We start from the raw sequence: 16811 nt of genomic DNA, 5'->3' as shown, positions 1-16811 counted from the left end.
AAGATTTAAAACTCATTTACTGATTGTGGAGGTGGGCGTGGTTCGTCTGTCAGTGATGGGCAGGGCAGCGCTGGCTCAGCAGCAGCAGCTCTTCTCTTGGTCCAGCCGCGACTGCAGAGAAAAAGGTTGATTGTGGATTTACTGCAGCTGAGCTAACCGACTCACCTGGCGCTGCTCAGCTCTGTCCTGCCTCCCTCCTACAGCTGATTGCCCAAACCACCCCCACCTCCATACAGATCATTTTTAATCTCCTGTCTGCATGTGTTTGAATTGTCATCTTCAAAAGATTCTTCAAAACACGTCTGTTCACAAAGGCTTTGATCAACTCGAGTCATTATCGTGATCATTTATTTACTGTTCTTTTTTGGCTACTTTCAATGGTCCTGGGCAAGTCTTTATAGTAGTATATGTAATGTAATATATGTTGTTTTGTAAATATAATAATGATAGTAATTTAGACAATTGAATACATAACTTCACCTTTAAAGGCGCCATATGTAAGAATGTGGCCAAAAACGGTTACTACCCTCAAATTTAAAATACCGAGGTCTTTTAGGTTTCGTTTTCGCCGCCATCATAGCTCAGACGTAACTGGCAACCCGTGGTTGCTCGGCAGCCGAGACTCTACTGACTGCAATGATTGGTATACAGCAGTAGGTGGCGCCACATGCCAAAACATGATTTGCAGTCTGCAAAAGATTTTTTTTTATGCGAATATTTTGGCTGTACTGTTGTTGGTGGTGAGTTCAGTTTGTTATATGAACATTATTCATGAGTCTCTGTGACATATTAGAAGGATTTTATGGCCAGTTGTTTTAGATTTATTACATAATGCATCTTTAAATTTTTAGTCATGTTAATGCTTTTCCATAATTTCACTTCAGTTCAGTGTGTATTAGGTTGGTGCCTACTCTTAGAAATAAAAGTGCTAAGTAGAACCATATAAGGCTCTTTAGCTTGTAGCCATAGAAGAACCCTTTTTGGTTCCAGGTAGGTCCACCTGGAACCCTTTTGGAGGTTTCTACCAAGAACCCTTTTAAAACCCTTTATTTGGGAAAGGGGTTTTAAAGTGTTCTCTGGATCAAAATGGTTCTTACTGGAACCATTAGTGTTACCAAGAACCCTTGAAAAACCCTTTCTTCTGGGAAAGCGTTTTTCAGAAGCAAATGGTTCCAGGTAGAACCTCAGCCCTTGTAGAAGGACCCTTTTGGAACCCTTATTTCTAAGAGTGTAGTATACCTTTGTGCCTGTGGTCTCATTATTATTTAATTAAACGGGGGTTTGTACTGAGATTCCTCTTGTTATGATGCAAAAGTACTACCCGCTGTACCACCCCGCTGTTTTTAAAAAATATTCTGTGACAGTGTTCTCTGATGCTGTTGTTTATCTTTTAAAACACAGTCCCTTCTTAAGTGATGTAAAAATAATGATATAAAGTACAGATCAAGAAGCCCTTTGACAGGTACGGGACAAAATGCGCTCACTTGACCAATAACGTGCGTGGGAATGAAAGCTTAGCGCGATCACTGTTAAACCCTAAAAGACTGAACTGAGGTCTGATAATGGCACCTGCCAGTATGATCCATAGGAGGTGCTGTTTATGAGGCAGAGTGCTCGAGGCCATTAGACAATTAAATCTGAGAAAGGAAAAAAAAAAAAAGCAAAACCAACATTTCACGATGTAGTAAAAATGACAGCTTTATGAGCAGAGTGTCCGTCTGTCAGAATCCATTCAGACACCCAGAATGGTGGCACGGTGAAAACGACAGCTGCATTTTTACTTTTCATCTCTTATGGGTGGAAGTGCCCTCCAACTATTGTCGACATTCTGCTCTTACACTCCCAGCCGCTGGGGTTTTTTTTTTTACATCCAAAATAAAGAGAGGAAAATCACAGACAAACTGTAACGACTTTGAGTCACGAGCTCAATATGACTATTTTTCTCTCTGTCCTCCAGGTGGTGTATAAGAAGGCGATCATGGCAGTCGGTTCATTAACCATCAACGAGGAGAGGTCAGAGGCCATCGACTTCTCTGTGCCCTTTGTGGAGACAGGCATCAGTGTCATGGTGTCGCGCAGCAATGGCACCGTCTCGCCCTCTGCCTTCCTCGGTACATTTATCATTCTTCTGTCTTTGCTTATTGTAAATATTGCTCTCTGTTCAGTCATCTTTCTTCTTTATTGCTGTCTGTTCCGCTGAGCTGAGAGGGAGGAGCGTACGTGTTGGCAAAAAACCCACACACAATTAATATATATTTTATTCTGACAGTATGGACTGGCCAAATTCTACTTGTACTTTGACTTTATCTGGGGCTCAACACCCTGAGCACGTTAATATTTCTACCAGAGCAGAGGAAATGGAGCGTGCCAGCTGTTTTTTTTATTTTGTATGTGAAAAGTCAGCTGAGACAAAGCAGTCTTGATACTCACCTCCTCTCCCTCCCTCCCTCCCTCTCTTTTCTTCCAGTTGTTCAGATGAGTAGAAACAAAAGCGCTCTCCTCTGTGCTCGCATAATGTCTTGTATTGTCATTGGAGCGATGCAGGGAGCGGAGGGGATGTATTGGACCATGCGTGTGTTGGTCGCTGTGCATCAAGTCATGTGTCAGAATGCATGTGTGCAAGAAAAAAAAAAAACGTGTGTTGATACTGCACGAATATTTTAGGACGTTTGTGTATTGAATCAAGGATGTGTGGCGAATGAATGTGCCTAGGCGGAACGTGTATACGCTGAAAGCTGTGTGCGTGTGTGTGTGTGTGTGTGTGTGTGTGTGTACTAGATGCGTGTGTGTGTGTGTATATGTGTCTTTGAGCAAGTGTGTGTGTTTTGAGCCTGGGCCAGGGTATCAGTGACGGTTCAGTATCTCTCACACTCATATTAGAGGCACCTCAGTGCACAATCTCTCAGGGTTGGCTAACTCTGGTTGTCACATACTTACACACACACACACACACACACACATAGACATTTGTCTGGGTTTCTGGTACTCATCCCTCTCTCTCTCTCTCTGAACTCCTGCCCTGCTACACACTGAACACACACACACACACACTTACACGTGGCATGCGCACATCACACACAAGTACAGATCACATGCATATGCCCACAGCAGGGCACATCAGATCACTCACATTGCTCTCCCTCCTTCCTTCTCTCTCCCCCTTCCTCAGCCATCTCCTCTGCTCTAGGCTTCTCCCTCTCTCAGCTCTCATCCAAGGGAATAATGAGAAATATGGAAATGTGCTCCGTCAAACTCTCTGTGACTAACTCTCCCTCTCCTCCTCTCCCTCCCCTCCCCCCTCACTCTGTCTGTCTGCCGTTCTCCCCTCAATCATCTTTTCCCTGCTTTGTCTCCCCCTCATCACTCGTCTTTCTTTCTTCTTCACCTCCCCCCCCCCCGAGTCAAAAGTCTGTCTCCACTTTTCTTTCTCCCCTGTTCCTCCGTAATGTCTCTCTGTCTCGTGTACTCGATTTTTAAACTCTCCACTCTCTCCTCTCTGTCTCCGCCTCTTCCTCCCCTCAGAGCCCTTCAGTGCATCAGTTTGGGTGATGATGTTTGTGATGCTGCTCATTGTCACAGCCATCGCCGTCTTCCTCTTTGAGTTTGTCAGTCCGTTGGGCTTCAACCGCAACTTGGCCCAAGGCAAAGGTAGGCTTACACAAACACACACACACACACACACATGTGCGTGTGCGTCATCAGGAATATCACACCCATCTTTTCTCCCCAGAGCAACAAACACAAATCCAAGCTTTCCCTGCAGCTAAAGCTGTGACCTGTTATTACCCTGACTTTAGACAGTAAAGGTAATTTTAGAGAACTCTCCCTAAGCTGGCTGCTAACACTGTCGTCAGCTGAAAGAACACAAAAAAAACATTATTGCTGAGCTCAATTTAAGTGTTGACTTGAATTTATGTTTAAACACATTTGATTACTTCTATAAATCTGTGCAATATGTGAGAATCTCTTAACACCACTAACTAACCACCACTAACTTGTCTTGAACACTCTCTACTCCTGCACTTTCCTTCTTGAAATTACCTAGCACTTATTATTGGTTTCCTGATGGCTTCTCACTGCACCGTAACTCTAATGAATGTCTCTGATTTCATTGTGTTTTTTAATGAAGGTTTTCTATTAACAGTGAATGTTTCCTATTTCGTCGGGAAACCTTAATATGACGATCGCTTGTAAGAGTATCATTAAAGGAATAGCAGCGCATTTACGTTCTTCACTCTCAGTATTGTGCCTCTTAATAAGGAATGAACTCGTTCACGTGCACATTTCATCTTTTAAATGGTGAACTACGGTCGCAGTTCAAAAAAAACGAACGGGTGTGTGAGTGAACATGAGCTGCATTCACAGTTTGTTAACCCTTTAACGCCGGGCGTATAGCAGACGACACGTTAGCGCAAGCACACTGCATTACCGTAATTATGCAACGGTTTGTGCTATTGGAACATTTGCAACACTTTCTGAAAGCTGAGAAGTTGCACGTCAAAGCCAACATGTGGTTATGACGATCATTTCGTGCTGTTGCAGGAAGAGATGAGAAAATTGGAAAAAAGGCCTGTAGATCATTTCAAAGACTCAAATTTAACACACAAAATCTGGTGCTCTACACCAGAATCTACAGTGATTTTTCTCATTTTAAATTGATAATCCACTATTCACAGGGAATGTTCTGGTTAAAATAAGCAAAAAAATAAGTCCAGATGGACATTTTGAGGCCTAGGTGTTAAAGGGTTAACTGATTAGTTCAGTGCAGCGTTCACAAAAATATGAACATCCTCAATGAAAGATGTTTATTGAACACATTCATACACAACTCTGTTAACTCTTTAGCAGTTATCCAGCAGATCAATATAACCACTATGTCTGATGAATTAACAGTGTGAAAAAAGAAGTGCTTTTATAAACATCTAAACTGGACATGTCGAGATTATCCTCCAAATTTCAAGAATAACGTTAGAATATCTTGCATTTCGTCTCGCAGCTTCTGTGGAGCGGTCGCTCTCTCTCTGATGGACATGTCGAGACGAGATGTCGAGATTAAAGTCCAGATTAATGTCGACTTAAATCTCAACATGATATTTCAACTCCATTCTTGATATTTTGTGTTTAATCCCGACATGTCGAGTTTGAAGTCTGAACACAGATGTTTGTAAGGGCACTTCTTTCTTCACAGTGTAAATTCACTAAACATTAATCTCGTCATGGCATTTTTCTTCATGCGTGGCCCTAATACCCAATTCATATGTCTCATTCTGTTTTCACTATAACGGTATTTCAATTTCGCGTCAAACGGCGCACAGCATGATTGATGGAGGGAAGGCAGAAGCATAACAACTAGGCTAGTAAATATCGACCTATGGTCGTCCTCTCAGAAAACTCTGCAGGATCACCTGGGAGGTGGGGAAAGTCTGATGTCACTGCCTCTCTCGTTGGTCGACAATATCAAGAAGCACCCATGAATAGTTTCCTCCGAATCCTTGTAGTCCTGACCAGTGCAGACTGTGTGTGTGTCACAGAGGGGAGGGTTAGGGTTACCAAGGCAAGAAACAGAAACAGGTCATAAACTCAGCAGTAGTTCTGTTGTTTGTTCTTTTATTTAAGTAAAATATTCATCTGAAAAACATCCATTATGTTTGATTGTGCCCAGCAGTTGGAAATCACATTGTTCATGTGATCAGTAACACCTGTTCCTTTAATGTTAAAACATGTCAAAATAGCTGTTGTGCAACGGCACCATGTATTTTGTATTGTTCGTTCAGGGCTGAACGATTTTGGGGGAAAATATTTAATTGCAGTCTTTCTGTCAGATCTTGCTGCTGCGATTTGATTTGATAATGTATTTCAAGTCAAGGTTCAGGTCAATATCAACTGTGTTATGGACTGAAAATGTCATGGATCATCACTACATGACTTCATTAAAGTATTGATTACCATGTTCTAATGAAAAGATGGAAACTTAATGTTATGAATTGTTTTAACTTTGTGCAGTATGTTTTAAATGTTTTTCCCTAAAAAAGCATAGAACATTGAGCAATTCAACTGATAACAATCAACTGCACCCTTTTTCATATCATGTTGTTTTGAAAATGATCATTGTTTAGCAGTGATCTTGCAATGTGACCTCAAAATTTGCCACATAGAAATGGTCGTTTGACAACTATGAGATTAAAGGTCCCATATTATGCAAAATCAACTTTTTAATCATTTAAATCCTCAAAGTGTGAAAAATGATGACTCACTCATGTTTTAGTGGTCCTCCTCAGTCTAAGTACAGGAGATAAAACACGCGATGTTGACTTCCGCGCTCACTGGGACGTCACAATGCGCTAAATTCCTGGAATTGTTGTCTTGCGGAGCTCCGCTTTGTCCGTAAAACACGCAAGAGTGCAGGCGAGGGCAACGGCATTTGAAAACCAGAAGTCCACGAAGTCCGCGAAAAGTTCTATTCTTGGCTCCACAGTGCAGCACAGAGTTCTACACAAACTTCCAGCCTCAGAGGATTTATCTGTCGAGTGGATACATGTTATATATGACGGCAATGTGCCTGCTAGAGCCTGCGAATGATCACTTTTCCAAATGCTAACTGCTGTTAGCTCCCAGTAGCCTCTGTGGCTGATGTCATTTCCTGTCCCTTAAGTTTCATTTTACTTTTTTTTTTTTTTTTTTAGAGATACAACTAAACTGAGCGTTCTGAACAGGGCTGTTTTGGCAGGGTGATTAAACTGCTGTGGTGCTTCATCCTTATAGTATTTTGACCATTAAGACACCAGGGAACTAGGTTAACTTGGAGAAATAGGATACAATATGAGTCCTTTAAGGTTTCACACTCCTGTATCTCTCATGTCTCTGTTCTTCAGTCCATAATAACTGGCTTTATTTCCCCCTGTTCTCCTCCCTTTCTCTGTTTGTATCAGACCCACATGGTCCATCATTCACCATTGGTAAGGCCATATGGCTGCTGTGGGGTCTGGTGTTCAATAACTCAGTGCCCGTGCAGAACCCAAAGGGCACCACCAGTAAGTTCATTGTGTCGGTGTGGGCCTTCTTTGCCGTCATCTTCCTGGCCTCCTACACTGCCAACCTGGCCGCCTTCATGATCCAGGAAGAGTTTGTGGACCAAGTCACAGGGCTGTCTGACAAGAAGGTGGGACTGAAAACATATGGAAACACACACACACACACACACACACACACATACACACACACACACACACATTCACAGTCAGAGTTCCTCTTGTAATGGATGCCAGCCCTACGGCCACCCTGGACTCTCCGGGGAAAGCCACTGGGCTTCAACTGCCCAAAGCCTCTGGTCTTAGCTGTCACCATATGAACAGTGCCAGCACAGCAGCCCCACAGGCTCACACACACACACACACACACAGCACAGATCAAAGACGTGTGTTTGTATTTGTGTGTGTGTCTGTGTGTGTAATTGCAGTTTGCAGAGGCTGGCAGTGTCAGCAGAACCTTGGCTAGTCTCACGCTAGACTGGACACACAATGATGATGACTGATGAGTCCACTCCCTCCTCCTCCTCTCTCCTCTGTCTCTTCTTGTCACTCTCCCTCCACTCTCCTCACCCTGTGTGTCCCTTCTTCACTTTCATATTTTCACACTGTATTTTACATATACTTCCTTTCTTCTCCCCCACGTTGCCTCTTTGGTTCTTGGTGTCCCTCTTTTCGTTTCTTGAGTTTCTGTCTTTTTGTTGTACTTACCTCTTTCTCAATGAGAGGTGATTGTTCCACCAAATTTAGGAAGACCACTTTTGGTCATTATTCCAAACAACTGGAAAATGGAACTCAATCCCACTCCATATTAGAGACTGTGCAACTCTTAACAGTTTTAAAATGTCTCTGAAGACATGGCTGAAAGAGAATCAATCCTGTGATCATTGATCTTGTGTATAGAACACCAAATGTATTATGTGTTTTGTATGACGTTTTCTCTGTAATGTTGTTGTTGTCTTGTTGTCTGTAATGTGTTATTTTGTGTTGTATTGTCTTTTAACTCCCTGCCCACGGACCACAGATGCAAATGAGCGATTTAGCTAACTCTGCTACACTCTTAGAAATAAGGGTTCTCTTAAAAGAGGGTCCTTCTACAAGGGCTGAGGTTCTACCTGGAACCATTTGCTTCTGAAAAACGCTTTCTCTGGTTTTTCAAGGGTTCTTGGTAACAGTAATGGTTCCAGTAAGAACCATTTTGATCCAGAGAACGCTTTAAAACCCCTTTCCTGAATAAAAGGTTTTAAAAGGGTTCTTGGTGGAACCCTCCAAAAGAACATTTATAAAATGGTTCTACCTGGAGCCAAAAAGGGTTCTCATATTAGGACAAGCCGAAGAACCTTGTATGGTTCTACTTAGCACTTTTATTTCTAAGAGTGTATATCCCCGGTTCTGTCCACGGTCAACTAAACTCATAAACTAAACTAAACTTTTAACAAATTGTCTTTTTTTCCCTCTCTCTCCCTGCAGTTCCAAAGTCCGTACTCCTACTCCCCTCCATTCCGCTTTGGGACGGTTCCTAACGGCAGCACCGAGCGCAACATCAGGAAGAACTATCCAGATATGCATCAGTACATGACCAAATACCACCAGACCGGCGTCGTGGATGCACTAGTCAGCCTCAAGACTGGGTACTGTTAACATGTCAAGCCAGCTTACATCAAGTTGAGCTTTATTATACCTGAGAGAGTAATTCTGTTTTCAGACGGCATGTATGCTTAAGAACATGTGAAATGAAAGGGGAGGAAAAAAAAAAAAACTGAGTCACATATGAACCAGGTCCCATGGGGCCCAGCACCAGCTCATGCTAAAATGCTGCAGAAACAATGTTGAGGGTTTCTGTCACCGACGGTAAAATGCAGATGTTGTCTGCAAACGCTCATTATAGAGTCATGTTGCTGCTGGGGAAAAAAAGGGGGAGCTGCCAAAACAGAGACAGCGTAATTTGTGGTGGAGTTTTCAACCTTTATTCTCTGTCCTAAACACACTAATGGGAGGATGGCAGCGGCTCTCTCTCTCTTTTTTCCTTTCGTTTATTAGTTTTGTGTGCTGCTTTTGATCTTCAGAGTATTTTCTCCAAACATAATTTTCCTTTTCGCTTTTTCTGTTTCTGCAATTATTTTGTTTGATGGTACATATCCGACTGATATATGTGTTTACATAACATCAAAGCTGTGTAATGGGTTGAGTCAAAAATTGTTCCTTGGACAAAAGTGAAAGTTCATTTCAATATTGCAGTCATTGTTATTAAATAGACGTTGAAATACAGCAAAATACACATTTAACACCCTTTGTATTATATAATGGATCCCCAGGATTAGGATTTGTGTTCTTCAACAACAGATATTTCCATTTAACATTTGCACTTTAGTACATACATGTCTCGCTGAGGAGAAGGGTGGAGGGTTATATAAATCACATTTTCTGTTCATTATGAGATAGAAAAGCAAGATTCTACTGTTATGCAGGTCAAATCCACCAGGCCCTGGCTACATTGTGTTTGGTTTGGAGTCATACATCAAACTTCTGTTTTTGCTGAGCTCAGGTTTATCCAGCCGACAACAGGGGATTGGTTTGAATTCACCCTGTCACATCAGAATAATGACAAAACCTGAGAGTGAAAGAGTGGGGCACCACACTAACAAAGACATCCTGTATGTGTGAATATTTACCTACACACAGGAGAGAACTCTCAATCGCAGCCCTGACTCCTAATCTAATAGAATATCCAGCAACAAGAAACCACAGAGTATCGTGAGGAGTCAGAGTGATTTGTTTGCAGATGTGAGCAAGATAGCTGTGCTCTTCACTCCTGAAAACTCTTTTTGCATCATCTTAAGGCAAAATACCTGCCAGAAATACCAAATCCAGAATATCGTGGTTACAAACAAACAATTCTTGGAGTCATGATTGATTCTTTTAATTAAACATGTTTTCAATTCCTGGTGCCCTATTGGTGTATTTTTATGTGCAAGCTCTTAGCCTGCAGCCCATTAAAATGAAGTAAGGTTTGCTTGTCACAGATTATTGTATATTAAAATAAAAGACACCTTTTTTATTATTATTATCTGATTTTGAAGGATTTAAAGATTTGCAACTATTTAATTGTAAAAAAGACTGAACAGAAATTATGGAAAAGTGGTAGAAAGTAATATACTTCTTTTCTTCTTTGTTGTCTTTGTCATATATATCTATATAAATATAGATATAGGTACAGTAAATAAATATAGATATAGGTACTATATGTATATGTATATATATATATATATATATATATATATATATATATATATACATATACTGTCATCTTCTACTGCTTTATCCAAATATTGACCTATACAGTTGTTTGGTTAGATTAACAGGGACATTGGTAAGAAAAGAAAAGAAGAAAAAATGTAAGACTTTTAACAAATACCATGCTACATATCATTTGGTTAATGGTCCCATAAAGTGCAAAAGTTGTTTTTTGCTGTACTGCAAGGTTGTTTTTTGGAGACACAGCGTTACCTCCTGCTTTTCTTCTGGCTTCATATTCAATTGGCAGTTTGAATGATGTCATCCGTCTCTCTACAAGCAAGTGAAAGTCCAAAACATACTGAACTTTTCCTTTAAAGTGTGTTAAAGTACCTGCTCGTGGACCCTCAGCACTTTTTTAAGATGGCAGCTGGCATTTATTTTTATTAGCTTTTGGACCCATTTTTATTAAAGAAGCTTTTAGGGGCTTGTAGGTACATTTCACTTCACTGCAAATGGCTGAAATGGACAAAAAGTTTACTGTAGATGCATGTATTTGTGTTTGTTTAACCCTTTTATGTCCTCTCATGATAAATATTTTACAAACCCTTCAAGAGCAGGAACCACTGTTCTTAACCCTTAGTGCTCACGCGGCACGGATCTGTGCCACAGCTCCTTATATGGACATCCTGGGTTGTGTGTTTATAGGTCACATATTCAGGCTTTAAACAATGTTTAATCAGATTGTCTGGGGAAAAAAAGGATAAAAGACACTCTATATTGCACATACCCTCTCATAGCCTCTGTTTATACTGCACCTTTCAACACAGTAATGGAAAAAAGCAGCCAGAATGCTCTGTGTTCTAAGGTTTAATATTAAATCCAGAATGTGTTCTTCTTCTTCTTTACAGAAAACTCGATGCTTTCATTTATGACGCTGCAGTGTTGAACTACATGGCGGGCAGAGATGACGGCTGTAAACTTGTGACCATCGGCAGTGGTTACATCTTTGCAACTACAGGTTACGGCATCGCCCTGCAGAAAGGGTCCTACTGGAAACGACTGGTGGATTTGGCCATACTGAGCATCATAGGAGATGGTGAGGCACTCGGACACACACACACGCTAACTCATCTCAGTCGCTGTGTTTGAGGTTCAAGGTTTAAGGCCTGCCATTGGTCATCTTTTCTCCTTCTCCCTCAAGACCCTCCCTCTGTCCTCCCTCCCTCTGTTGGAAAGCTATCAGTGGCTAGTCTTAACACACCATTTCATCATCATTACTGTGTGTGTGTGTGTGTGTGTGTGTGTGTGTGTGTGTGTGCCCACCGTGTCCTGTTATGTTTACTCCTCCAGATTGTTCTGTATAATAAGCTGTGAGAGGGTGCGAATGGAAGAAAGAGAATGAGCCAGACAGGATTCAAACTGCTGAGACCACTAAAGCGTTTCGCTTCACACCCTGCCTTTTTATACAGGGCAAACACCTGCGCACTCAAGCACAAACACACAGACACACACACGTGCACATACACACAATCTCGTAATAATTCATCCCATCTCTCCTTATCACTCCATCACTATCAATTCTTCCCTCTCCTCCTAAAAACCCCTCTTTTTCGCCCACTGCAATATATTTACCTCTCTCCCCTCCTCCCTTCTCCTCTCCTTTTCCATCATGCTGATGCGCCCTTTTCCCACCTCACCCATTATGCCCTCCGCTGTTCATCCCCTTCTTCCGCCTCTCGTTTGGCTGCCATCTCACACCTCTGCTGTGGTGTGGCTTTTCCTTACTTTTGCGACAGGTGAGATGGAGGAGCTGGAGGCCCAGTGGCTGACCGGGATCTGCCACAACGAGAAGAATGAGGTGATGTCCAGCCAGTTGGACGTGGATAACATGGCTGGAGTCTTCTATATGTTGGCCACAGCCATGGGCCTCTCCATACTTACCTTTATATCTGAGCACCTTTTCTACTGGAGGCTGAGATACTGCTTCACTGGAGTCTGCTCTGGAAGGCCAGGAATGCTCTTCACTATCAGCAGGGTGAGTGAAACGGCAGCAAGGAGCTGTAGCTACGTTTTTGAAAGTGGGGGTTGTTGGTCCGGTTGTAAAACAATGAAACAGTTGGGTCATAAATAAAATAAATGTGTGTATCATTGGCATAAAAATGAAAAAATGATGTGTCTGCATGCAAGGTTGCCTGTGGGGAGAGCAGTGTATTAGCAGCATGTTCCTGTTTTTGGGGTGTGTCCTGACTGAGTATGTGCATGTGCTTCCCCTCACTAGAATTTCTTGCCATGTTACAGACATTTAAACGGTAAAGCCAAATTGCACAGTGAGATAGAAAATGAGTGTACTAAACAAATAGTGACTCAGCAAGAGAAACTAAGCTGAACTGTTATTTGCAAATTGTTTAATGTGGTTACAACTGAAGCAGATAAATAGCAGGAAAAGAACAGCACATCATCGCACCACATCATTTGCGAGGCACTGAGTCTTTGTGGGTTTTCTTTAACAATGTCAGTTCAAATATCCCTACAGGAACTGTAACACGGTCCCTGCTTTGCTATGTGAAGAAGTATCTGTGTAAATACTGTATGTGTGATGAAATAAGAGTGTGATTATGGAGGATATATACACACACTTTATATACACCAAGTTCTGTCTGTCTTTGTCTCTCCCCCACACGCACTTGTACACAGGTCCATATATTCATATTCAGGTGCAGTGTCATGCAGGACAGTTTCCACCACACACACAGACACACAAACCTAAATATACACACGCGGAACCAAAATGGGCACACACCCAGACAGACCAGTCTTCCATTATTCATTTGTCATGTCTCTGTGTTAGGCAGGGCTTTTATTCCAGACGGGCAGCGTTTCACACATTAAGTGTTTTACAAAAAGAGTACGAGTGTGTGTGTGTGTCTACATGCTGTTAGGGCAGCGATGCTGGAGGTTAAGTGGCTCTAGGAAGAACATCTCCTTACACTCAAAAGACCCCTCCAGTGACATCATTTTCTAAATTTAATTTTCTAGCAGCATCTGAAAGCAGTTTATTTTATTTATTTATTTATTTATTTTTCTTAAAAACTGGTGATTATCTCTTCCATCCACATTGGAAAACAAAATGAGGTCAGTGTTTGCAGTAAACGCTGTGGAGCAAAGGAGGCACAGGTCTCTTTTAATTCACCCTTCACAGAAATTAGTTTTGTTCACATTTGGGCTTCTTGTTAGTGAGAATGTAGACTTTATTTATTTATCTCTCCTCTCCTCTCCTCTCCTCTCCTCTCCTCTCCTCTCCTCTCCTCTCCTCTCCTCTCCTCTCCTCTCCTCTCCTCTCAGGGTATATGGAGCTGTATCCATGGTGTTCATATAGATATGAAGAAGAAGACACCGGAGCTGGGTTTCAGTCCTCAAGCCAACATGCTGCATCTGCTCAAATCTGCCAAATCCATGGCTATGTCGTCTCCTAAGCGCAACACTGTTGTCGTTCAGCCCAGCATCCTAGATGTGATGACAGGGAAAGGTACTGTAAAAGTCTAATTCACTATACCCAGTATATCTTGCATTACATTTAGAACAGAACAGAAATCATAGACTTTGTGTGTAGTAGGATTTCGCACACATACAGCAGGAATAGTCTTTTCTGTACAGTTTATGTTTATACTCACTTCACCTTGTTAAGGACTTCAGACTGTAATCACAAAGACTGTCATGCACTAGCTTGCCTCATGATTGCAAACACATTAAGACAACATTAGGTTGTGTGCAGGGGCAATAGATAATGTATCGGGAAGCTGGCTGAGCATTCATCCATCTATTGTATCTGCTGTCTGAGGTGCATCTCTCCTTGTCTCCTAGGTAACTCACTCCAGAGTCTGCCTCCGAAGGGTCCTGGTCTCTATAGCAACGCTGCTGGTCCGCAGGGTTTCCTGTCATTGTCCGGACGACACAAAAACCTCCTTAACAATGCTGCGCCATTTCCTGTTCAACAGAAAGCCCCCGCACACGAGACCAGCCCCAACAAGCCTCAGCTGTCCATCACCAACGACAACGGTCAGACCCGCCTGCCAGGGCCGGCCTTAACTGCGTCAAAGCCTCGGGCCCTGTGGAAGAAAAGTGTTGAAACCCTTAAGACCCAGCCTACTGTCGTTTCCCCCAGCTCCGGCCCAAGCCCCACCCCAGCATCCAGCGCTGCTCCCCCACCAATGAAGAGCCAGAGGTACTTGCCTGAAGACCCAGCACACTCCGACATCTCTGAGTGCTCCAGCCGGCCACAATCACACAAGGATTCTGACTCCATGGCGGCGAGGGGTGGATTCAAGCCCATCAATCAGCTGAGGAAGAGGGGTGGGGGAGGAGGTGGGGGAGGAAGCGGAGGCGGAGGATCCAAAATATACTCCATTGACTCTGACCAGGGCAGCCTCCAGTCAGCTCCCGCCTACCAGCGAGACAGCCAGGGGGGAGGTGATGACCACAGTTACCCCCCTGACCTGTTTCCACCTGACAGCACATACTCACTCGCTCACACACACTCCCACCAGGCGGACACACCAATTTTGCAGCTGAGCGCCACCCTGCTGCATCACAGTCACAGCGCCGAGGCTGACCTGCACTCCCTGAAGGACAAGAAGTACAGCACTTACACACACAGCAGGTATCACATTCAGCAGAAAATACTCACAAGAGCAACGTTGTTCAGCTACTTTGACTGTCTTTTTGTGTGTAATCCTTGTCATCCTCTCTCCCTCTAGTGTCAAAGACAAATCTGCTGCTTCATTTGATGCTCCAGGCGCAGGTTCAGGGACACAAGGCATTAGGCCTGGTCAGTGTCGCTCCTGCTTGACCAAGCTCACTGGTTACTCTGGCCTCTACACTGTTCGTTCTCCGCAGGCTCGCTGCGATGCCTGTGCCCACCTGGGGAACCTCTATGACATCAGCGAAGACCACCTTCATTCACATTACACGCACCCACACAGTGGGGACATGTTTACACACTATCTTCCCCAGAGCGAGCTGGGCATGGTAGGCGAAGGGGATGGGCTCGTCAGTCACTTCGAGCCCTCTCCTTCCTCTCCATCTCCTATCCCCACCTCCTCATCGGCTCAGCACCTCCAGCTGAGTCGGCAGCACTCCTATGAGAACATGCTTCCAGACAACATTCCCGAGCGACAGGGGCAGGCGCACAACCACCTGCGGGGACTGAGCATGCCTGACAGAGATAGGGAGAGGGAGATGACCCTGGATGAGGGGGCCTATGCTAATGTTCTCACAATGCGCTCTGATCGTCCGTACAGCAGCCGCAGCCCTCCCTCCCCATCACCCTCCCACCACCACAGTCTAGACACCCCGATGCCCCTCCCCCGGCGCTCAAAGAGTCTCTTCCCTGATCGGCCCTCTCAGAACCCTTTTCTCCAGTCAGCTCCTGGCACGACGCAACGAGATCCCTCCTCCCAGCCTGTCACACGCATTCCACAGAGAAGTTCTGCACATGAGCTCTATAAGCAACGAATGCCGCTGTCGCTTACTCTGGGTAACCATGGCAGCCATCACGTCAACCAGCATGGCAGCCATGTTGACCAACAGGTGTTCTACCCGCAGCAGGAGCCCCCCGTGGTGGCTTACATGGTCCCACCCGCTGCCTCTCAGCCAATGAGCTATGTGACAGCGCCGCGAGCCTCCAGCGCAGGTGGCAACCGGCCCCGGCTCTATCGCCGCATGCCCAGCATTGAGTCTGACGTCTGAGAGTCACTCACAGCACACTTGCTCTCACTCACACACACACATGCAAGAAACAGGTTTGTGTCTGTGTGTGTGTGTGTGTGTGTGTAATCGGACCAGGCAGCTCTGATTCTAAGCACATACACTGAAACACACAGACACACGTGAGTGAAATACAGGAAGGTCTGCTCTGGGCTAAAAGGTTAATGGTGATGCTGAGTAAATAAATCATTGTTTCTTCATCACACCCTCTGTAAAGCAGGGCTGGGGCCACAGGAACCCCCTGGAGCAACAAAACAAGACCAAGAATGCGCGTGTGTGTGTGTGTGTGCGCGTGTGAGTGTCAGCGTGTGTGTGATAGCCTCGAGCTGTGGGCAAGGAGGCACAAACTTCACAGTGCGTCTGACAAGACAGATTGAAACCCTGGTGGAATAAGCGGGACACTGTGCACAGAGTTAAACCCCAACAGTGGGATCTGATGGAAGAAAAGATGCACTTGCACACAAAGATGTGTTTGGAAGTAGAGTGGACATTTTCCTGCCCTCTCACCAGCCTCTTGGAGATGAAGAGGACACAGAGGAACCTTTTCTTTCTGGCATTACACACACACACACATACGCACATACAGGCGATACACGTTTGACCGAAACATACAAGCCCCTCTCCAGGACTCTCCTGTTGCACTATGATTTCTACAGTCAACCTGTATGTTGTCTGAGCCTCCAAACTGCACTGCCAGCATGGCTTAAAGAGTAGTAAACTACACTAGAGTAATCCTTGACTTGAACGGAAGTTACTATCTACACGAATAGACTAGACTGGGAGGTG

General features: G+C 43.9%; 1 protein-coding gene across 1 annotated transcript in view; it reads left to right on the top strand.

Moving 5' to 3' along the window:
• grin2ab (glutamate receptor, ionotropic, N-methyl D-aspartate 2A, b) overlaps positions 1 to 16007 on the top strand; it is a gene marked incomplete at both ends in the record, with an annotated part of 126648 nt that extends 110641 nt beyond the window's left edge. Inside the window, 9 exons of the mRNA XM_083909503.1 lie at positions 1958 to 2111; positions 3523 to 3648; positions 6930 to 7159; positions 8496 to 8656; positions 11171 to 11358; positions 12059 to 12297; positions 13605 to 13788; positions 14124 to 14919; positions 15017 to 16007. Of these exons, the coding sequence (XP_083765629.1) occupies positions 1958 to 2111; positions 3523 to 3648; positions 6930 to 7159; positions 8496 to 8656; positions 11171 to 11358; positions 12059 to 12297; positions 13605 to 13788; positions 14124 to 14919; positions 15017 to 16007 (3069 nt within the window). The remainder of the gene's footprint in view (positions 1 to 1957; positions 2112 to 3522; positions 3649 to 6929; positions 7160 to 8495; positions 8657 to 11170; positions 11359 to 12058; positions 12298 to 13604; positions 13789 to 14123; positions 14920 to 15016) is intronic.
• Positions 16008 to 16811: the final 804 nt, after the last annotated feature.

The sequence above is a fragment of the Microchirus variegatus genome (assembly GCF_963457635.1).
Source record: "Microchirus variegatus genome assembly, chromosome: 23".
Taxonomy (NCBI): domain Eukaryota; kingdom Metazoa; phylum Chordata; class Actinopteri; order Pleuronectiformes; family Soleidae; genus Microchirus; species Microchirus variegatus.
This window is presented reverse-complemented; position numbering and strand designations above follow the sequence as displayed.